The sequence below is a fragment of the Manihot esculenta genome, chromosome 13 (genome assembly GCF_001659605.2).
Source record: "Manihot esculenta cultivar AM560-2 chromosome 13, M.esculenta_v8, whole genome shotgun sequence".
NCBI classification, from domain to species: Eukaryota; Viridiplantae; Streptophyta; class Magnoliopsida; order Malpighiales; family Euphorbiaceae; genus Manihot; species Manihot esculenta.
In genome coordinates, this window is record NC_035173.2 from 5,402,361 (window position 1) to 5,425,394 (window position 23,034).

General features: G+C 33.4%; 5 protein-coding genes across 11 annotated transcripts; 3 read left to right on the forward strand and 2 right to left on the reverse strand.

Moving 5' to 3' along the window:
- Positions 1–7,053: 7,053 nt before the first annotated feature.
- On the forward strand, positions 7,054–8,914 carry LOC110630565 (60S ribosomal protein L13a-4). Its single transcript, XM_021778103.2, has 4 exons — positions 7,054–7,432; positions 7,715–7,831; positions 7,924–8,011; positions 8,604–8,914. The coding sequence occupies exons 1-4, from the start codon at positions 7,161–7,163 to the stop codon at positions 8,745–8,747; spliced, it is 621 nt and encodes a 206-aa protein (XP_021633795.1). The 5' UTR covers positions 7,054–7,160; the 3' UTR covers positions 8,748–8,914.
- A 152-nt stretch (positions 8,915–9,066) lies between these two features.
- LOC110630564 (omega-hydroxypalmitate O-feruloyl transferase) lies at positions 9,067–11,632 on the forward strand. Its single transcript, XM_021778102.2, has 2 exons — positions 9,067–9,707; positions 9,792–11,632. Exons 1-2 carry the CDS (start codon positions 9,273–9,275, stop codon positions 10,683–10,685), a joined length of 1,329 nt encoding a protein of 442 aa, XP_021633794.2. The 5' UTR covers positions 9,067–9,272; the 3' UTR covers positions 10,686–11,632.
- A 357-nt stretch (positions 11,633–11,989) lies between these two features.
- Positions 11,990–14,148, forward strand: LOC110630256. 5 transcript variants are annotated; one of them, XM_021777664.2, is made up of 4 exons: positions 11,990–12,489; positions 12,833–12,970; positions 13,043–13,156; positions 13,719–14,148. In XM_021777664.2, the coding sequence occupies exons 1-4, from the start codon at positions 12,192–12,194 to the stop codon at positions 13,889–13,891; spliced, it is 723 nt and encodes a 240-aa protein (XP_021633356.1). In that variant the 5' UTR covers positions 11,990–12,191; the 3' UTR covers positions 13,892–14,148. The 5 variants fall into 5 exon arrangements, with proteins under 5 accessions (XP_021633356.1, XP_021633355.1, XP_021633358.1 ...); XM_021777663.2 differs by having other exon boundaries at positions 12,002–12,495; XM_021777666.2 differs by having other exon boundaries at positions 12,006–12,495; positions 13,714–13,875.
- Positions 14,149–14,177: 29 nt separating this feature from the next.
- LOC110630253 (GPI transamidase component PIG-T) lies at positions 14,178–18,147 on the reverse strand. Of its 3 annotated transcripts, none has more exons than XM_021777655.2 (5): positions 17,785–18,147; positions 15,795–17,042; positions 15,106–15,255; positions 14,847–15,027; positions 14,178–14,489 (listed from the first exon to the last, which is right to left on the reverse strand). In XM_021777655.2, exons 1-5 carry the CDS (start codon positions 18,028–18,030, stop codon positions 14,311–14,313), a joined length of 2,004 nt encoding a protein of 667 aa, XP_021633347.1. In that variant the 5' UTR covers positions 18,031–18,147; the 3' UTR covers positions 14,178–14,310. The 3 variants fall into 3 exon arrangements, with proteins under 3 accessions (XP_021633347.1, XP_021633348.1, XP_021633349.1); XM_021777656.2 differs by having other exon boundaries at positions 15,795–17,151; positions 17,785–17,967; XM_021777657.2 differs by having other exon boundaries at positions 15,795–17,056; positions 17,785–17,923.
- A 229-nt stretch (positions 18,148–18,376) lies between these two features.
- On the reverse strand, positions 18,377–20,833 carry LOC110630255 (xyloglucan endotransglucosylase/hydrolase protein 2). Its single transcript, XM_021777662.2, has 4 exons — positions 20,554–20,833; positions 20,194–20,294; positions 18,895–19,088; positions 18,377–18,781 (listed from the first exon to the last, which is right to left on the reverse strand). The coding sequence occupies exons 1-4, from the start codon at positions 20,759–20,761 to the stop codon at positions 18,394–18,396; spliced, it is 891 nt and encodes a 296-aa protein (XP_021633354.1). The 5' UTR covers positions 20,762–20,833; the 3' UTR covers positions 18,377–18,393.
- Positions 20,834–23,034: the final 2,201 nt, after the last annotated feature.

The following is a 23,034-nucleotide window of genomic DNA, read 5'->3' on the forward strand; positions in this document are numbered from 1 at the left end:
ATCTTCACCTGGGAAGCTGAAAAAATCCAAAAATCAACACAAAATCAGGTAGCCAATCACACAAATCTAAAGCAGAGCAGCGCTACTGAGAAGAGTCAAGTACACGCGTCTTTGATATCACAAAGATTAGAAATAAACATACACTTCTCGATATCATACTTCATTTCGACAGAAGTCAGTCGAATGTACCCGACCTGCTCGGTGAGGCTTAGCTGGGGTAGGTCATTGCAGTCCAGTGGAACATCCTCCCATGAGAGCTCTAAGTCCCAGACAAGTCCGGACTCCCTCTTGAGCTCCACTACTGCAAAGCCCTCCATCTAGCCCTTTATCGAGTCTTTGTGACCCGTGAAAATTGAAAGCTTCCCATGAGGGGAAAAATAATAAAAATTTTGGATTCCCCTGACCAATCGAAAGAAGGACACAAACAAAGACACCGTGGGTGTAAATCCCCAACTCAGACACACAGATTCAAAAGAGGACATGAACAAGATGGAATTGGGGACCAACATCCGAGGGGTTATACGAAAGTGTCGGAAAACCTGGGTAAAGAAAGGCGAAAAAGGAAAGGTTAAACCTGTAACGACCCGAAAATCGGACCGCTACCGGCGCTAGGATCCAGATCGGCTTAAGGCCGCCGGGACCCGTAGCAAGCCTGACATGTAACCTATAAACCTGTTTAATCCCATACATGATCAACAATCAAACATAAAAATTAAAATTTTTCTTTCATTCATTTCTCATACACCAAACTCAACCTGTGCATGCACTGAACATATACATAATCATAAACTTGACCCCTCAGTGGGATCTCATCAATGCCCCCAATGGGTGGCATAACATGTGTTGAGTTGGTTAAACATAAACATCAATAAACGTTAAGATCATGTATCAACAAGGGATTACAATAAACTATAGTCAAGCACACTTCTAAACCTCAATATCATTATACATAACATAACTATTCAACTTTATATCATCTTACAATTTATCATGTCCACTATCTATCTATTACAAACATAAGACTTTACTCTTCTTGACTTCTCTGTCTAGCCCGTACCTGCAATCCTGGGGGATTAGGGAAAAGGGGTGAGCTACTAGAGCCCAGTGAGCAGAATAATAGAAATCAACATTTAGAATCTCATACCATCATGTAATGCAACACATCACAATAAATCACATCTCGGATGGTATTGTCACTAATAGTCCTCTACATTCCAAAGTGCCGGGACGTAGAATGGGTACAACCGGTCTTTCTCTTAACATAACATATCATACATACCAATGTGCCAGGGACGTAGAATGGGTACAACCTGGACTTTCTCTTACATAGTGCCAGGGACGTAGAATGGGTACAACCTGGACTTCCATACCATATCATGCCGTAGCATCATCATGCCATATGAGGACTAAAGGATCATTCAATAACCAATCCACATCAACATCATAAATGCAATGCAACATATTCGTGAATTCTAATGCAAACAACCTAATTCATCACATGGCATTCATGATGCATGAACATGCTCAACTGTATAATTCATTTGCTTTAAAAAAAAACATAAAGGTTTATTCTACTCACCTCTGGCTGAAGCTCTACTGACTCAGAAGCAGCTGAACTCACTGCTGGGGTCCTCGGTTCCTCGAGTCCGAACCTACACAGGTGGACTCAAATGAGGGACCAAACAACTAGAACATAACTCTAAAAATATCCCCCGAAAACCCCCTAAAACACCTCAAAACAATCATGCAAAAACATGCAAAGGAAGGCTGGACAGGGCACTTTCGACGGCAGGTTAGGCGGCCGAAAGTCCCTCCAGAGCCGAAAGTCAGACAGGTTCGGCGGCACCTTCGGCGGCCGAAACTCCCAGACAGAGGCGAAACTCATGCATGTTTGGCGGCACTTTCGGCGGCCGAAACTCCCAGACAGAGACGAAAGTCTCCTTTCGGGGGCAAGCTTCGGCAGCCGAAGGCTGCTTCCACAAGAGGGATCGGCGGCCGAAAGTCCTTTCGGCTGCCGAACCTGGTTTCTCCCAAAGGGCAGAAACTTGGTTCAAACATGCACAAATGCCTCCTACTCATACCATCATGCATTTAGCTCAACCAAAACATGCATACAAGCTCCTAGGGGTCTCAAACTACCTTAAACCCCAACTACAACACATCAAACAACACAAATCTAACATACATTGTCCATAAACCAACATAAACCCAAAAACTCATAAAACCCTACACATGCATTTCTACTTCAAGAATCAACTTAAAACTTGTTAAAAACATGTAGTGAGCTCAAGATCGGCCCTTACCTCTTGTAGATCGAGAGGAAGACGACCCTAGCTCGGAGATGGGAGAGATTTGAGTTCTTGAACCTCAAAGCTCCAAAACTCGCTTTAAACTCGAAAATCTTCAAAATAAAGTGAAAACTAGTGAAAATGGTGAAAGATTTGAAGGAAAGAACTCAAAGTTGGTGAGGAACGGCGGAAGGGCTCACCTTGGCCAAAAATGGGGAGAAAGCTCGCCCATTTCGGCTAAGGGGCTCTTTTATAGTGGCTGGCCAGGCCACATTCGGGAGCCGAACGTGCCTCCGCATGCATGCCATGTTCGGCGGCCGAACTTGAGGTTCGGCGGCCGAACCTGGGCTTCCCTCACTTATGCCTTCGGGGGCCTAAGGCTCACCCGAAATGCATGCATGTTCGGCGGCCGAACCTGAGTTTTCCTCCAATATTGTTTTTATTCAAAAACTCATTTCTTACTTAATTAAAACCATAAAACTCATTAAAACATTTTATGAAAACAAGGTTTTACCCTTCTAGAGGTCTCCGACACTCGAGTTTCCACCGGACGGTAGGAATTCCGATACCGGAGTCTAGCCGGGTATTACACATACTCCCTCTGTTTAGCGAAGAATATCAAGTTAAGACCCTCATGAGGATCAATTAAACCAGAGGGAGGAGGATCAGGAAGAACGATCCTTTCATACGGGAGGGGAGCTCGAATGCGAAAAAGGGGAGTATCTAAATACTCCCGAGAGAAAAAGTTTTTTAAGGAAGATGGGGTAACGTTAGACTTGATTCGGAGAACATCGGGAATTTTGGGGCTATCCATGGGGAGTGAAGAAGAGAAGCGTACCTTAACAATGGCCGAAGCTATGAGACGAAGTAGGCGAGTGGCGTAAGGAATCAAAGATGACAAATGCTCCAAGAAGGCAGAAAGAGTTCAAAATTCGAAACGGTAACAAGACAGAAGGGCGTCCAAGCGTCTTAGAAGAAACTGTCCTTGGGCGGCGCGGTCATGATGGTCCTCGATATTTACCCCCGCGACAGTCAGATAATAACTGCCGAGAGGGTAAAGGGGCAATTGATGACCGCGAGATTTCTTCGTCCGAATCAAAGACGAGGCCCACGATATCGGCCCATTACTCAAATATCTTCGAGCCCTTAGTATGAATAAGGTCTGGTTCATTCAAATGGTAAGGCCGGGCTCCCTCCTGACGCGCCTCAACCGGGATGGCCCATTCCCCAGTTCCGTAGGGGAGCCCCTCTTCAGCCCAATCTTGTTCCCTTCACCCGGCCCAGCCTGGCCGGTCCATCCAGGAACCCAGAGTAAGACCCATCCGTTCATCTTGCAGACCCGCCCATCCGTGCCCAGGGAGAATCAGAGGCCGTTACGCATAGGGCAGAGATTTGATTCCCACGTACGTCCGAATCAGCGTGGCAGGGACAGATGGTCTACTGGTACTCGTTCTTTTGGCACGTCACTAGCAGACAAAAAGAAACCTATAAAAGGAGGAATACTCTCTTCTAGGTTTAAGTTTGGAAGTTTTACAGAGCCCATTGTAAAAACCCTATTTTTCTGGATCTCAGATCATCTTTTTATTATAGATTGTGAAAAATAATAAAACTAAAAAATATATATTATTGATTAAGTAACATATATAATATAATACTAACAACTATATCAATAAATTTATAAAAAAAATAAGTATAAATAATATATTCAATAAATTTATAGTTAATCATCAAATCAAAATTAATCAAATCAAAATTAAAAAATTTAAAATTAAAAGCAGTAATATTAAAATAATTGAATTTCATATATTCGGTAAGTACATATAAAAATATGAAAAATCAAATTTTAAGATTTTTTTATCAAAATATATAAAAGAAAAAATTATTTTTTATTTACAAAAAATAGCATAATTAATAGATTCATTTCTCTATTTTTATAATTTAATATTTCAGTCTCTATCAAAAATACTATTAGTGAAAGAAAAAATAATTAAATTACTCTTTTTAAAACCTAACATTTTACTTTTTAAATTTTAATTTTTATAAATTTATAAATTTTTCTCTTAAAAAATAAATCAACAAAACTCCATTTATAAATTAAAATAACAAACCAAAAATTTTAAACTCAATTTTTACAAAAGAATAAAAATTTTAATAAATTCAAAATTTAAATTAAATAAATATAATAAAAATTAAGTATTCTTTAATTAGAGACATTACGAGTTTTTTTAAATAAAAAAAATGAAAAATCAAAGTATTTAAATTATAATTATGAAAATTAATTGATTATAAAAAAATTTAAATATATACTTTTAAAAATATAACAATCGATACATTATTTGTATTAAAATTTAAGAATTTGAGTTCATTTAAAAAGAAAAATAAAATATTTTTATATTTTTAATGATAAAAATAAATTAAAAAATTTATAATTTAAACAAATTAATTATAAAAAAATTTAAATATTTAATTTTAAAAATATAAAAATTAATGTATTAATTATAAGAAAATTTAAAACATAAAATATAAGTTACCTTTAAAAAAAATTAAAAAGACCTGTGGCTGTGGGCCAGGGCTCCCCTTTGCCCCATTGGTTACGCCCTTGCTAGAACTGAAAGGTAATTTTATCCTCCAGTTTTTATCTTTATAATAATTTATTTTAGTAAAAAATAGAAAGGACAAAAGAGTTATTTTATTACTAAATATCCATTTTTATCTTTTATTTTTCTTTGAAACATCCAAGCAGAAAAAATATTTATTTATTTATTTTTATTTCCTCTCTTTTATTTTCTTTCTCTTAAAAAGGTTTTCAAATATAGTAGATATTCAAAGAATTTAAAAATAAAAAAATTATTTTTAATCTTTATAATACAAAAAATTTTATAACTTAATTTTTCAATTTTAAAAAATATATAAAATTTTAAAAAGGAGATTGATTATCTGTAAATTTTAATTGTTAAATATAGTAAAAAATTCAGAATTCATTCAAAATAAAAAGATTAATTAATTAATATTTTTTATAAAATTAATAAATTAAAAAATAAATTTTTTATAATATAAATATTAAATAATAAAACTAACTAAAAATATTAATTAATAGAATTTTTGAAATTTTAGAAATGTGTGATATATTTTTTAAAACCAAACATAGAAACGGGACTAAGTAAATTTTTTTAAAAAAGAACTGTTATTGCTATTTAAGTTAAGCAGAATTTTGTGTAATTTGTTATATTTATATATATCATATAAAGTGATAGAACGCTGGGCCTCACTGTGTCGGTACGAGGCTTAGCTTATGATAGTGGGCTTTGATTCAAAGGTTTTGCTGCCTTCTTCATGAGCCGGCTTGAACCTCCCAGCCAAGAGCACGGGCCTCTCGCGGACCCAATCTTTTCATATTAAGCTCGGCCCGGGACGTGACAGAAAAAAGAACAACCGGCCCAATCACTTTGAAACCCTATTTGCACGTGCACCGGAGAAAATTAAATGGTCGCCTGTTATGAAAAGGGCATCTGACAGTTTCGTACGTACGGACCTGCATGGCAGAGACAAGTGACACTGTAGTAGAAAGGCCGCTAAGCATCACTAGCAGACAAAAAGAAAGGAATAAAGAGGAAATGCACCTTCTCTCACTCAAAACTGACCCAACCATTATAAACTCTATTTTTTTTAGATATCATATCATCATAAAATATGATTCAATGATTTTTTTAAAAAAAATATTTTTTCTCTCTCGATGATATTTATTAATTTTCTTTTCTCAAACTGTATTGAAATTTATTCCTTAATTTTTTGTTTAAATTCTAATTTTGAAAGAATTTAAAAGAAATAATTTTTTTTTAATTTTTATATTTGACAAAACTATTAGTATAAGAATTTAATTTTGGATAGAAATCATTACAAATGAAGAAATTTTGCAGCAACCTTGAAGACAACTTGAAGGTTTCATATGATAAATTTTTGAAAGCACTCTTTTTTATTTCAAGTTCTATCAAACAATGCAAAATTAGAATAAAAATTGAAATTTCTGGAAGAGCTTCAAACTGAATTTGAAGTTATTATTGCATCTGATGCTCAAAAGAATCCGGAGTTTGAGGAATCAATTCCAATGTCAAATGAAATGGCGGAAATTGCAAATCTTAATTAGACATTGAGACACAATTTTTCACAGTAGAGCAGAGGAATCCCTTTATATCTATGTTATGAATTTAATGAGTAATATATAAATTCTCGCGTAATATTATTAAATAACTTATATTAATCATTTTAAATTGAGTGTAGAAATAAATTTAAAAGTTATTTGAATTCGTTTGAATCAAACTATTTTAATTAGTATTAGAGCTATCTGATCGAAAAAATTATAGTTAGTGTAATTTTCAAGAAAGAGTTATTTATGAAACTTATTCATGGAACCGTCCGAATTACTAACTATTACAATATCAGTGATATAAAGAGTTCGGTCTTATCGCAAATTTAGCTGAGAAAGGGAGAGTTTGATTATTGAAATTAATTTGAGTCCATTTGAATTCAACATTTTAAACTAATGAATTTTTGTATAATGTATAGATTAAATAATAATTTTTTTATAAAATAAAAATTTATATGTGTTATTTAGTGTTCATTATTTTAAATATTTAAAAGTTAAAATAATTGAGTAATAATTTGTTTGATAAAAAGACTACACAACCGGAGTTTACAAATTAGAGGATGTTTTAGTTAAGAAATTTTGAAAAAAGGACAATAATACTTTTTTTTGAAAATTCAGGGAGCTTATACTAATTCTCCCTGATAACAACAACCATCAGAAAACCCTAGCCACCTTCCGCTTACATATAATTCAAAGAATCGGAGAGAGAGAGAGAGAGAGGGTGCAAAATGGTGTCCGGATCGGGGATATGTGCGAAGGTGGTGGTGGTGGATGCGCGGCATCACATGTTGGGGCGACTGGCGTCGACGGTAGCGAAGGAACTGCTGAACGGGCAGAAAGTGGTGGTGGTGCGGTGTGAGGAGATTTGCATGTCCGGAGGACTGGTAAGGCAGAAGATGAAGTACATGAGATTCCTCCGCAAGCGCATGAACACCAAGCCTTCTCATGGACCCATTCACTTCCGCGCCCCTGCTAAGATTTTCTGGCGTACTGTTCGTGGGTTTGTTCCTCCTTCGCTTTCCTATTACTTTGGGTTTAGTGATGCCATGTTTTGGAAAATGGAACATTGACCTTGGCATTAATTTGCTCTGCTAAGCATTAGTCTCAATTAATTGCTGCTGGTGTTAGAATGAATTTGGAATTTCTTTTTTATTGTGGGGCAAAAGCTCTACTTTGGATGATGAAAGAGTTTAGCTGCTTATTTGTTTCCTAGGAATCTCGATTCAGCTAAGTTTTTGGCGTTCAAGAATCTTGGACTCATTTGTTTTGCTGTTGTTGCCAGAATGATCCCACACAAAACTAAGCGCGGGGAAGCTGCACTTGCACGTTTGAAGACTTATGAGGGTGTCCCATCCCCATATGACAAGATGAAGAGGATGGTTATCCCTGATGCCCTTAAGTAAGTATTCATAGTCTAAGTCTCTATTGTGTTTGGTGTTCTTTCAATTTTCTATGTTGTTTTTGTTTTCCTAACTTAGTTATGAAAACTAGGGTGTTGAGACTTCAAAAGGGACATAAGTACTGCCTGTTAGGCCGGTTATCATCTGAGGTTGGATGGAACCACTATGACACCATCAGGGTGAGTCTATTGCTTGATTCTCTTACCATGCTCTTGTTCTTGGATTAATTAGCTAAGCATATTGTAGCTGATGTTGGCACTTGTCTGACAGTTTGTTTTTATATTCTAGCTGTTAGAATGGCAACGTTTGACGGATTTGCTGTATGTGATATTTGTCTTTATGTTCTGCTTCTGCTTGCAGCTTATTTTGTTTGGGAAACTCTACGATCTTGTTTGAGTTAATTGGTTTTTCTACGTCACTATAGATTTCACCTTGTCTCTGCTTATTAGTGTGAAACAACTAAGTTTACTTTCTTTTACTATTCTTTGCTGATAAATTTTATTGATATCAAAGCTGTTATGATATATGTACTTTGTTATGCTTCTTAGCACTTTAACTAATGTTATTTGTGGTTTGTAAGCGTGCCAATAGTGTCATTTTCGTATTTGGCATGTCCATTTTGTTGGCTGCATACTGTCTTATAGAATTTCGGCCTGATAGTTGGTATCAATTTTAATGGCGGAGGGTTGTTGCCTCCTCTTCTCCTTTCTTGCTATTGTGTTTGGTGCAAGTGATAAGTAATTCTACGTCTAATGATCTTCTTGTCTAAAGGAGCTGGAGAAGAAGAGAAAGGAGAGATCTCAAGTTTTGTATGAGAGGAAGAAGCAACTGAATAAACTTAGGGTGAAGGCTGAGAAGGTTGCAGAGGAGAAACTTGGTTCCCAGATTGAGATACTGAGTGCTGTTAAGTACTGAGTGCTAGGAGCTTAGCTAGTTGCTCACAATTTTGTTCAGGTTATCGCTTAATGGACATTTGCTATGGTTTTACTCATGGAAGAAATTAGATTTAGAATTCAGTTTTTTCTGTTTGAATGATTTTGATATGGGACTTGCTATATTTGCGAATGCATCTTGGTGCTAAAGATTCCTTCTCTAAGGTTAATTTTGTCACTATTTCAAACTTAAAAAATGCAGAATGTATTTTCTCGGAAAATATTTAAATGGTTTCTTAATTTAACGGTTATTAAATTTACATAACACAACACATTTTCTATGTTTTAATTGTGGCAAAATTTCTTAAATGAAGCAATACGTTTTCTAATATTTCAATGCAATAAACTTCCATTAATCCACTAGAATCAGTTGTCTTAATGTTGTTAAATGCTTCAGTTGACAAATTGAGTTCATTTATGCCATCATAAAGAGTTTCTCTTTATTTATAACTCGGAAAGTTTTTCACTTGAAAAAGGCAAAGGTCCAGCTAAATCTTACAATACAAAAATGGACAATTTGAAGCTAGTGAAAAGAAAATTGATTCAACCAGAGAAACCTACCAAGAGCAGACGCATTTTCCTATCAAACATAGACTTGTCTCTTGTTACATATCAAGAATCCGTCTCATTTTTTGATCCCCCAAAGAATAAAATTAGCTTCTCTGAAACCTGCAATAGCCTGTACACTGCACTCGCTCAATTGCTAGTGCCTTACAACTTCTTTGCAGGCCGGCTTGTGCCTGCATTAGAGGATCAAAATCGCTTCGAGATAGACTGTAATGGTGCAGGAGTTGTTGTTGCTACAGCAAAAACTAGCTCCACTCTGGGCCAGCTTGGTGAGCTTGTAGCACCCAAATCGGAGTTCATGCAATTTGTCGCTTTCTTGCATGAAGAGGAAAAAGAAGAAATGCAGCTGCAACACATGCCTCTTCTGCACTTACAGGTTCTTTGCTAAACCATATTAATCTCGATTTTTTCTAGTGCTTGATTTCTTCATTAACATGGCAATTTATTTATGTAATGGCAGTTAACAGAGATGAGATGTGGAAGCCTGGCATTGGCCTCCAGGTACAACCACTGTATCCTTGATGGCATTGCAGTGCGTGAATTTTCAAAGAATTTAGCTGCTTTAACTCGAGGAGATGAAATTGTGATACTGCCAAATCCTGATCGAACAATCTTCAAAGCAAGATACCCACCAAGAATCAGTCATCCACACCACGAGTTCTCCATGACAACATGCGAGACAGACAACTTATTCACAGTTTGTGGGACAAGTGGCATCAATGTCAGGGCCTGGTCGCAAGACAATAACAAGACTTTCTCGATCTACATGTCTCCCAGAAAGATTGCCAGCTTGAAGAAGGCAGCTCTCCGTGATGGGAAATTAGAAAAATGCAGCAGTTTCCAAGTAGTGGCTGCAAAGATATGGAAAGCAAGAAGCATTGCAATGAAAATGGAGGAAGAGACAAACAGTACCATGTTGTTTCCAGTGGATGTTAGACGAATTGTAATCCCACCAGCCCCATCTGGATTTGCTGGAAATGCATTGGTTCCTGGATTTGCAAGAGCAAAAGTGAAGGAATTGAAGGATAGAGAAGAGTGTTACCTGGTGAGAAAAGTGCAAGAAGGGATAGAAAGATTGGATGATGAGTATGTGAGATCTGGGATTGATTGGCTTGAGATTCACAGAGGGTTGCCTTGCAGAGAAAACAGCTTTTCAGTGGTGGCTTGGTTTAGATTGGGAATTGAAGAAGATGTGTTTTCATGGGGGAAAGTTAAATGCATTACACCAATTTTGACAAATCCTAGTTTGGTCATCCTCTTGCCAGGGCCACCAGGGGAAGGAGGCCTTCATGTCTGCCTGCAACTGCCCGAGGATCAAATGAATGAATTTTGTAGATTGTTGATGGAGGAATAAGGAGATATTCTCCAACTATACCCTTAAAAGTTTTTATATGTTTAAATATTTTCATTTTCACCTCTTTGCCAAATAAAAGTATGAATTTTACATAAAATATTATTTTTTAATATTAAAATCTTAATATTTAATATAAGATTTTATTGTTAAAATAGTTTATTAGATTGTAACTTATTTAAATATAAATGTAAAACTTAAATATAAGAGAGGATAAAAAAAATTAAATTCTCTACTATGAGTGGTCAAAATGCAAATAATAAAGAGTGAGGGGCAAATGAAACATTGTGTTGTTTCCTTCGCTCACCCAAGTTCTCTCCTTCTCTCTTTGCATTTTTTCTTCGGCTATTCTATAGTTCAATGCTTAGCACTTTTTTTTCCTCTTCTGTGAATCCCAATTGGATTTTCCTCTTGTTTAGAGGTTGTGCTCCTTCCATAGCACGAATCCTTTGTTTGTGGTTTATTAATCTTCTGTGCTTGCAGGTTTTGAGATTTATGGATCTTCTGTTTTGTCCATGGTTATCATCTGGCGGATGGCATAAAAAGCATGAAGCTAGTAGTATCTCGCGAGTGAGACGTCAAAGAGCTCTACTACCTCCACCCGTCGTCGGCGCATAGCAGATCTGGTGTTTCTCTCCATGGTTCATTGCTCTGTGGCTTTTACCTTGCCTTGCTTCAGCCTCTTTTTTCTTCTTTGCTCCTCTTTAGTGTTTGCTTGCAAGTCTGCTATCATCGGCAACTCCTATAGATGGCTTTGTTGGTGGCGCTTGTCTCCGCAAAGGGCCAATGGCGATGACGCCAGTTCGTTGATTTGTTATGCTTAGAGTTTCTTTCTTTTCAGTGGACTGGGATGACTTGAAATGGGGATGGTCTTCTTGTATTTGGACTAGGCTTGGGCTAAGCTTGATCAATACTGTATAATTTATTGGGGATTTGGTTTTTTGCCATTATTTTTGGTTTCTGTTTGCAAATTCGTTTGCAAAATCTAAGGCCCAACATAATGGCCAAGCCCATCTTTGAAAGAGTTTTCAATCATTGCAGAATTTTTTTTTTTGGCCTTTCAACATTTTAAACGTTAAAGTTTATATAAATTTAATTTAAGTTTTTCAAAAGAAAATCATAATTTTACAATTAAATACTTAAATTAAATAAATCTCAACTAAGTTTATTTTATTTTATTTTTTGATTAAATAAATTCACAACTTTATATATATAGCGAATATGTTTTAAAATATAAAAGATTAATTTTTAATAATAAAATATTATTTTTATAATTTTAAGTATCAAAACTTATATACTAATTTTAATTCTCATAATTTTTTTATTCAACAGGAAAAATTAAAATAAATTTAACTGAGCTTTTAGAATTTGGTAGAGAAATATAGGAAGTGATTGTTTTTGTTTTGGTAGAGAGCTTTTGCCTTCTAAGACACTTCCAGAACCGTTAGGAGAGGACTCGTTTTGCAACTATTAAAAGCCTGTTCTCATCTGTTACAGTCTGAGATTGATATGTCAGGGACCGATAAACCCAGAACGGTGAAGTTACTCTGCCCGTCTCTGTCCAAGACGGTGGCATTCGCCGCATGGGATGACCAGAAACTGGACTTGGGATCCATAGCCAGGGCCTTCGGGCTAGACCCATCAACGTTAAAGCTCAATGGTCACTTCCTCAGCAGAGGGGTTGATCTTGTATCCTCCTCTGTTACATGGAGATCGCTTCTCAGGTTCTTCTCTTCTAAAGGGTTATCTACTGGTAAAGACGATAAGGATGCTCTTATTGTCCATGGAAAGCTCTGCAAATCCGGGAGTAAGCGTATGTCTTCTTTGCTTTTAGAATTTGGGTTTCTTGGAGTGTTTGGTTGCTGACAAAATTGTGAGAAAAGAAACAAGGACTTGATTTATATTTCTTCTTTTAATTTCTTTTATAGAGGAGAGATACTAGAGTTAATAGCAGAATCGCCTATGAAATTTGGCAGACAAAGAATCCAAAATTTTGTGGGATAATTTGAAATTTATATAATCTTAAAGATTGTACTAAATTGCATTTAATCATGGAAAACTAAATATTGAAGAGGTCCATTTTCATTCTATTTTTGGATTCTTAACTGAACCAAACATGCCCTTGAAGAATTTGAAAGTTGGCATTTCAGGAGCAAATGACTCTCAAGATGCTGCTCCTTCTAGCAGAGTAAACTACAGGACAGAAACAGAGGAAGTTAGTACAGGGCCACAGCCTGAACTTGTTATTAACTTCCCCATGAATAAGAAGTTAAAGGACAACAATTCAGGTAAAGGTCTGAAGTTTCTGTCATTCCATAAGCCGGTGTTTCAATGTAATTGACAAATCTATGGTTCTCCAGGAAGCGAGGATAGTCATCAAGTATTCAGATGCAATGGTCTGGGCTTCAAGAGGAAGCAATTGTTGGAAGATTTCAGTTTATTCAAGAAGTTGAAAATAAATGAAGCCAACTCAGGTAATTTCCCATATAAGCTTCATCCTGTAACTTGGATGCTTATGAATATAGGGCATCTCATGAAGGGATGTTTACCTAACTTATAAACCTGTCAAACTAGTATTGACCTGTTTGTTTTAATATTTTTGATTTTATAAACAAAAAAATAAGTTGGAGAATTGGTTTTTCATTTTTGGTGTTTATAAGTACTAAATTTATTTGACCTAACAAATTACAATATTATCATCATTTAAATTAAGAATTTAACTACATATTTTATTTAATATATTTTTTAATAATTTTGATAATAAATGGACTTTTAAATTACTTATTGAGAAACGTATTAATTGCTTATTAGTCACTTATAAATATTTTATATTTATATAATTTAATTTTTATAAGTTAAGTCAAACAATCCCTGAAGGCAGCAGATACGTGTTACTCTTGATTATCCTGATTTCTTGCTGTTGTTGCTTTTGGCTTTTGCTTATTTTGATTTTTCCCTTTTTCACATGTGAAATGTTTTTGCAACACCGTTTCTGTTCAACGCCCTTTAACTTTCTTGATCCGAAGCTTAGCTCAGAATTCAGAATAACAATTTGTGTGAGCCATTTTCCAGAACTTGGAGAAAGAGGAAAAAGCTACCCCAGCTTTGTTTTAACCAGCAAATTGAAATGCAGCTATATGGGCAGCAATGTTAAACGGATGAGAGAAGATGAGGTGATCCTGGCTGCTCCTTGCAAAAGAATCAGATGAAATTTCCATTTGCTTAACAGTTCTCGGCTGCTGCTTATATAAAATGGGAACTTTTCTTGAAGATTCGTTGGGTTCCAGATCATCGGATCCCAAATTTGTAAATGATAAAAATTACAAAAGGAGGAAGCAATCTGGGTTTTGTAAACCTTGTATGCATTTGTTCTAGAAGCCACATTGTGATTGATTTGTGAATTGTGATATTGAATCATGCATGTGGAATGTGGAGATTATCTACTCAGAGAACTGGATTTCAAAAAGGTTCGTGTAGTATTCAAATGATACAAAATTGGCTGCAAATGAAATTTCACTCGACTTGGTGGTAGAAATAGGAACAATCTTTTTACGGATCCCTAACTAGAGTATACTTTCTGCTCTCTTGTGCTGCAAACTGAAGCTCTTAATTTCAGTAATTAAAGGTTTCATTCAAAATAGTATTGCCAAGCAACAGCTAACACAGCCACTAAAAAGATCTTCAACAGTAATTTAGAACTAATAAAGGATGATGAATTTGAGGGTGTCTCAGGAGTTTCCTGTGGTTTTCTTCTTAGCTTTGCGGATAACTTTGAAAGCAGTCTAGAAAGCCGAGTGGTTTTGCCAGCTACAAGCAGAACGACAAAAAGCATAGATCAGAAGCAGCAAAAATGAGCAAGTATTTTGCAGATATTGAAAGATGATCAGACTCGAGAAATAACTAAAGATTGTCAAGAAAACAATCAATGGCTGTACATAGGCGTAATTCTCTCACCCCCAAACGAAATAAGCATTTTTACGAGAAAATAATTGCCAAATCATTAAATAAATTAGCGTCTATCACATTAATTAAAAAATTGCACAATATGAGCTACTATCAATATTATAATTCTTGTAATTAATACATGAGAAGGCTGCTCATGTATCATTATAGACTCTTTTCAATATGAAGCATTTTCAACCGGATCAAAGAGATAAAAGTTACCTTTGCTTTTGAGAAGCCTTTCTTCCTCATTCACACGCCTTCGAAGAACATTTAGTAATGAACCAAAATACAACGCAAATACAGTGCATGTGATTGTGATGACATTGTATGGCATGCTAAAATCAGGCGTTGTTAAAGGCACGAGTAATACTTCTGTGTAAGAGAGAACAGGATTTTTTTCCTGCATCGCAGATCCATGCTTAGTTAAAATCCAAGATGATGCACATTGAAAACCAATAATATTCTGGAGATTAGCTACCTGAAATTTCATCAACACAGGTGACTTGTCCACAGAACCATTGCCAGGAAAAAACAAGCTGGTATAAAAGTTGGGAAAGCTTATTGCAGCTGATGGAATATCAAATCCTTGATTAGCATCTGGAGGATATTCGTCGATATGTAGGAAACCCTAATAGAGATATCATCAAGTAGATGAGAAACCGAATGCCAGCACCTTCATTTGTCTAGCAATAAAATTTTAAACATTATAATCTTCATTCTGTAGTTATATTTCTCAGTCATTAATTGTATTAACAAAATTCATCATCACAAAGAATTTTTAGTTTGTTTGACACCCAGGCAAAAGCATTTCTGTATTTGTATAGTGTTTATAAAAGTATATCAGTATTATTTTCTGGGGAGCACTAAGGACCATAAATGTGTTACTAAAAGCATACAGCAGCAAAATGCACTAAAAAAATATCACCAATGACATTTTATATCAATTATTAAAAATTTGGAAGGCCCAAAAAGGTTCAAAGAACTAACAAAAATTGTTGAAATTGATCTGTATATTGGTATAAATACAGATATCAGATGTGGCACTCCTGTGCCACATGCAAGGAGGAAGGTGGTGTTGAGGATGCTCCGGTGTCAAATGTATTTTATTAAATCCTAACCAAATTAAAATGCAAAGTCAAAGCTGACACAATTAACTGCCAATCGTACCTTATCAAACTCTAATGTTAAGACAGCTGATTTCACATCACAAGGAAATTGCAAAACCATCTCCATGACTCCTGGTGATATCTTGTCTTTGGAAGGTGAAACATGAATCTTCTCGATAACATCTCCAACTGCCTTTGGTTGGCCATTCACATACAACTGAAGAGTATGATAGTATACCTTAACATACCAAGGTACAACTTGAAAAACATCAACTCGGAATTTATATCCATCGCTACTGCTACAAGTGCCCAAGGAGGCATCGTGTAAGTCTGCAGATTTCAACAGGATAGCAATTGCACCCCTTTCATTCCCACTTCCCATCAAGAACCTACTAGCGTGTAATGGTGCTGGTTTGCATGACCATATTACAGGAAATTTCCATGTAAGGCCTAGATCAAAAGGCTGAGAGTCACTGTATTTATCAACAGAGAACTCAAAAAGGACAGAAGAGTCCTTTCTATGGCTGTTATTCTCTTCTTCAAACACCCTGTCTGGTCTAACTGACAATTCAAAACCAGTTTCACTCCAAAACCCTTCAGAAGCTATATTGTCAGCCCCTTTATTCTTGTTTTTCTTTAGTTTGGCAACTAGAGCTCTCTCCAGCTGAAGGTATACATTACTAGACTTGGCAAGAACACATTTCCCACTAACTTTCCTTCCAAATATGGAACTCAAAGACCAGCTTGGTTGAACGTTCTTTTCACCAGAAAAAGTCATACCAGTTCTCTGACTGTTAGGCTGAAGAACAACAGTAAGTACTTGTTCAAGAACTATGCCTGGGTTCATCCCCTCTGGACCAGATTTATTAGAGATCAAATGCAACCGCTGAGAATGATAAAAACTCCTATAAATTGATGGTCTGTCCATTAATGCAGAAATCCCAGCTTTGTCTCGACAAGGGAGGAGCTTCAACCATGGCGTTAGGTTCTCAGTGCAAACTGCTTCACGGGGTAGCATACCATACCTTATATTGCCTGTAGCTGGCCGGAAGCTCCACTGAGGAGCTGAATACATTGTAGAGGACTCAAGGAAGTTAATTGAAGCACAGAAAAGACCTGAAAGAGTGTGCGTTAAGTTCCTCCAAGAAGCATCAACTTGGTCTTGAGGGACATCAAAGACAGCCCACAACTCAACTCCAGGAGGCTTAGCATTGTTGCTCGAGATTGGGTCAAATCCACCCCATTTTTCATAGTTCCAACGACCTTGTGTGAAAGATAATTCCATTTCCTTAATCTGAAATTTTTGTACCTGTCCAAGTAATGCTATTCTATGCGTTATATGCTATGTCCAGTACCAAGGAAATATAACACATCCTGTCAATGGTTCAGCTTATTACCGCAACCTATGCTAGAACCAACTTATTGAAACAAAACAAAAAGGCAAAACATAAGTTAAGAGACTTAGAAAATTAAACAAGTCTACAAACTCCAAGCCTAAAACTAAGCAAGCAAATTGATTAATTGATTCATAGTTATAGTTAATAGGTAAAAAGATTGAGTCAGTTTTTCATGACTTGCTAAAACGGGTTTCCTGGACCGCGCAAGTTACAGGATGCCATGTCTCCGCAAAAAGGATATGGGTTTTTTAATAGACTATGCTTCTTCTGTGATCACTAGAAAAAATAGAACGAAAAATGGCAGGATGCAAATTATCCTAATAGAACAACTTAAACGAGGGCTAGAAGTATAAATCCCATACTAGCTCAAATTGAATACAAAATTTACTTGAAAATTATGCAAAAAAAATCTGAATAATCGAGATCTCAAAAATCCCTAGCTCTGCAGCTTGATACCATTAAGTTAAATAGAAGTAAGGATATTCAAATCCCTAATCAGTCCACTAAACTCCACTGGACAGAAATCAGCACCCTGTATAACTAGAAAAGCAAGGGCACAACCAAGTTTTCCTTTAACTAAAAAAACCCATCACCCTATATTTTCTCAGCAGCCAAACAAAAGAAAAGAATATTAAAAAAAGAAAGAACAAGTACCAGCTGAGAAATGGCTTTGGGGAATAGATGATGGTGGCGGCCATTGGAATTAGAAGGAGGAGCAGTGCTTTGGAAGTGGAAATGCGCCAACACTTTCCGATCAGGCAACGGCCTTAACAACAATTCTTCATAGAACTCTTCTCGTTCTTGGTCTATGGACGATCCAAAGGAGATTATAGGAGCAAAGATGTTGGATACAAGTATTAGAAAGAGTAAGAAGAGAGTCGATTTTAGTGGAAGCGCCATTACATCGATTGAAGTAATGCTCTAAGCTATAAGAGGGATGCAGAGTAGACAGCTTCCACCATTGCAGTGCAGAGCTCTCAGAACTAAACTTCGTCGAGCTTTTGGGCAAGCGTATGCTTAGATCTCTTCGACGTTTTATGTTTTGGGCTTTTGGGCCCTTTTGTTATTGACACAAAGATCCAACTATTTTAAAAAAAAAAAACCATAAATATTTAATACTCCTCCTACCTATAATTTTTATTTATTTTATTTTTTTATATATATTAAAAAATATATTTTTAATTATTTAATTTAAATTTAAAATATAAAATTTATTAATAAATTTATATAAAGATCTTAATAAAGACAATATTATTCCCAAACTTATTGAGGACATTCTGGTGGGGGAATAGGAAATCTAGGGTTATCAAGACAATAATCATAAGTGAGATGCTTGTTTCTAACATTGTCATAAGCCTTCTGTTGTGAAGAGTTGAGTTTCCAAAATTTGTCCAAATTCCACCAATACTTTTGAGAAAAACAAGGTAGAATGTTTGAGATGTCAAGAACTGAGCAACCACTAATGTCAAAACCTTGGAAATTAGCTTTAAATGGAGCATAGCTCCAATTAATCTTTGTTTGGCCTCCATCTGTTGCCCAACTATCTCCATCCCACAAACTTGCCTGTACTTGCATTGGCCTTGATGGGTAGCTTACTCCAATATTTGTTTTGTTCTTGAACACTCTTATGGGAATTTCATCCACAAAAAATCTGAATCATATTTAAGAAATCAACATATTACAAAACTGAGTAATAACATAAAATTTGCTTAAATTATTTCAGTTTCTTCCTTTATTTCTTTTATTGAGATTGAGTGTTCTTACACAATCTGATGTTGGTTCCAGAGAACTTGGTAACTGTGAAAATCGGCAGTAGGGTCAAACCAAAGATAAATTCTTTGCTCCCTATTACCCATACCGTTTGCAAACACATTGGTCTGTAAAGTGATTGGCTTTCCTTCGTTGTTACCCAAGAACTCAAAGTCCAACTCATCATGATTATTACCATGTGAAGACAGCTGCACATGCAATTGAAATTAAACCCACCAAACTGGATGCAAAAATTCTTGAATTTAAATAAATATTTTTTATTTATTATTTTATTAATTTTTTATTATTATTCTAAAATTATTTTTAAATTAATTTATTCTTAATTATTATTTTTTTAAATAAGTATTTAAAATATTTTTTAATATTTAATAAAACTTAATATTTTAAAAAAATATAATAAAAAATTTAATAAAATAAATTATTTTTTTAATATGCGTAAAAAATTAAAATAAATAAAAATATAAGATAAAAAATATACAATAAATATATATTTAAAAAATAAATTTTTATAAAAGTGAATAAACTATTATAATTAAGTTATAATTATTTTTATTTATTTTTTATCCATTAAAATATATTTTTAATTATATTATTATTAATATTTAAAAATATATTTTTTAATATAAGTTAATGATAAATTATTTATGATTTACTATTATAAAATCGATTTTTAATAATATTTATTATAAAAACTTTTTTTTCTCTCTGCTATGGGTGTAACATTGTAAATTCATTAAAAAAATATTAAAATAATACAATATTTTAATACGTAGTTTATTATTAAAATTTATTTTTTTAAAAAAAAATATTTTAACTTATTAAAATTATTTTTATATAATTTCAATTATAACTAAGTGAGATAAATAAAAAAATTATCACTTAATAATAAAAATAGTATATAAAAATAAATTAAATAATGGATGAATATTTTTAAAAAAAATTTTAATGGAGATTTAAATTTAAAATTTTGAAATTAAGAAATAAATTTTTTGAATCAAAAAATAATATAAAAAATAAGAGACTAAATAATAAAAATTTCTTCCACAAATGGATTAAAGAATTTAAAATTATAAAATATAATGATGAGTCGGTAAGTTCTTTAATCATATAGAGATTTGATGATAATTTTTTATATTTTAGAAAAATTACCTATATACCCTTAAAAAAATTCAAAAATTTCAGAAAGGCCATAGCGCTCTTGACCATGAGTGGCTCCGACCATACACCAAGCACATTATTGGTTTATTACAGTTCTGAAACACATGTCAGGATCAATATACATTATATACTCACATAGAAAGCAGTTACAACTCCTGCAGAATTATTCCCAGGTAGCTTCATCCTCAGATGAAAGAATCCAGAACCAAAATTTAGCTTCGACGCAAATCCAGACCCTGCATGCATTAATATAACCTTTTCATCCTAGTTTTCTGTTCATGCTACACTGAAAAACTATCCATAGACTCTCATAGCTCATGCATGCATACATACATACATACATACATATAGAACTCCATAAGGCCATGCATATGAGTGAAACCTTCTTTAAAGGCTCCTTCACTTGGTTTTACAGCCGCAAATATAGACTCAAAATCTAATATAGATGTTTATAGAGGCTCAGAAGTTAAGTAGAAGAAGAAGATATATAAATACCAGAAGAAGTATCCATGGAGAGCTGAATTTGGGTTCCTTGATTAAGAGATAAGACATGATCAAAACCCCAAGTAACCTCATAATTTTCATCAAAACTAGTAATCTTATAATTTGCGAAAACCCCACCAACCATCAGAACTGCAAGAATCAAACTTTGTAATAATGGGAAAGAAAACTCCATTAATATTCTAAAGAACGAGTTTTGCATTTGTTGGAATGTCGTATGAGTTTATATACATGTGTGTGTTAATTCCTCGAGGTTTCCAGTTTCCACAGGAAGAATGCATGAGAAAGGAGAAAGACAAAATTAAGGGACGCTGAGTTGATGGAGTTGGTCGCCATGCCAAGGGACTTGCTCGCACGCCACTGACTTCTCCATAACAAACTTCGTCATTAGGTTTTTTTTCTTTGGAAGCAACTTCAAGCGAAAAAAAACAACTCAATTTCTACACGTTGTTTGCTTTTCTATCTTTCTTTCATAATATTTTAAGCAAATAGTGAAACACTAGACTTCTTCTTCGATGATTACTTATTATTTTATGTATTTCTTTTTCAGTAAATAAGAGATCAACTAAAAATTAACTTAATTCAAAAATAACATATCCGACAATGTCATTCAACGGGAAAAATTTCATGTCGATAGCCATACTATCTACATAATAGTTAATTCTTAAATAAAATATGTATATATATATATATATAATTATTATTTAGTTTTTGTATTATAGAAAAAGTTACTAATTAATTTTTTAATTTAAAAAATATATTTTATTTTATTTTTTAAGCAGATAATATAATATAGTTCTTCCTTTTATATATATATATATATATATATATATATATACATTTTTTTCTTACATTTCTTGTACCTTTGAAATTGTTCCATTCAAAAAAATGGATAAAAAAAAGATACAAGACATATTTTATTTTCTATCCGTGAACTCTACGTATATCAGTAATAGTTCGTAAAAAGAAATTATAGGATTGAACATTTATCATCATATTAAAAACTTAAACGGTTAGTAGAGGTGCAACTCTAATTTTTTGTATTTAGTAAATTCAAGCGCCATGGTTCGAAAAGATTTGAGCAGGATATTGATCTACTTGACCAACAATCCCCTTCCCCATCACCTGCTAGGATTGGAGAATCCATAATCTTGACTCTAATATCAATTGTAAAATCGAGCGCTTGTCATTATGCTAAAAGTTTAATCTATTAACAGAGGTGCAACTCCAATTCCTTACAGTATAGCAAGTCTAAAGGCCATGATTCGAAAGGATCCAAGTAGAATATTAACTTATTTGATTAATAAAAATAAAATAAAATAAAAATCATATATTAAACTAGAATTTGAGATCATATATCCTTATAATATGAACATTTAACATATGTTAAATTTGGAGAATAATCTAGAATTCAAGAAAATATTAATAGACCTTACATATATTAAATTTGGAGCGAATGCAAAATATATTAAATATTAATTTATTTTATTTATAAAAGTGATTAAATTATTTTATACATTAAAATAATCTCAACCACTTAATATGATTAGCACTTTGACAATTTGAAGAGAGAACTAAACATATTAAATATTAATTCATTTTATTTAATATAAATAATCAAATTATTTTACACAGTCAAAATGAGCTAATTTATCCAATTACTTATATTATGAGTCAGAATGATCCATAAATTTATTGACTTAAAAAGTTTTATTTATTATATACCTAGAGTACTAAATAATTCGAAAATTTTTATTTATTTTTTATAATACGAAAAACTTATCGGTTAGGTTTTTTTAGTCTATTGAATAAAAAAATATAAACATTTATCACTTTTTATAATTATATTTTAATTTTAAAATTTTAAAAAATAAAATCAATTTTTTTATATTTATCTCAATTATAACTATTTGTCTTAATTAAATTTGATTAAAAAATTTATAATCATACCATGTAAGATTATTTCTCAAAAAGATCTATTGGTTGATTTGATATATTCAATATTTTTATTTTGCTCACCTATATAATAATTATATTTATGATATATATTAATTTATTGGTTGATTTGATAAAAAATTGTATAAAAAATTATATTTCATATTTAATAAGTGAAATATTTTATATTTTATATTATAATTTTTACATTTTAAATTTTTATTAAACTATAATATATGTATAAAAAATAAGAATGAAAAGTAAATAATGAAATTAATAAAAAAAACATTGTTGAAATAAAAATATATATTTTAAGGATTATTTTATTAGTCAAATAAAACTTTATGGACTATATTACAATTTTTTAATGACGTTTCATATTCAATTTATTTATCTTGGTTATAATTGAGACAAAATGAAAAAATTTAGTTTTATTATCTAAAATTTAAACTTTTGGATATAAATATAAATTAACATTAATGTTTTTTTTATTCAATAAGTTTTTTTAAGGAATAATCTTAAGGGTATGATACATGAACA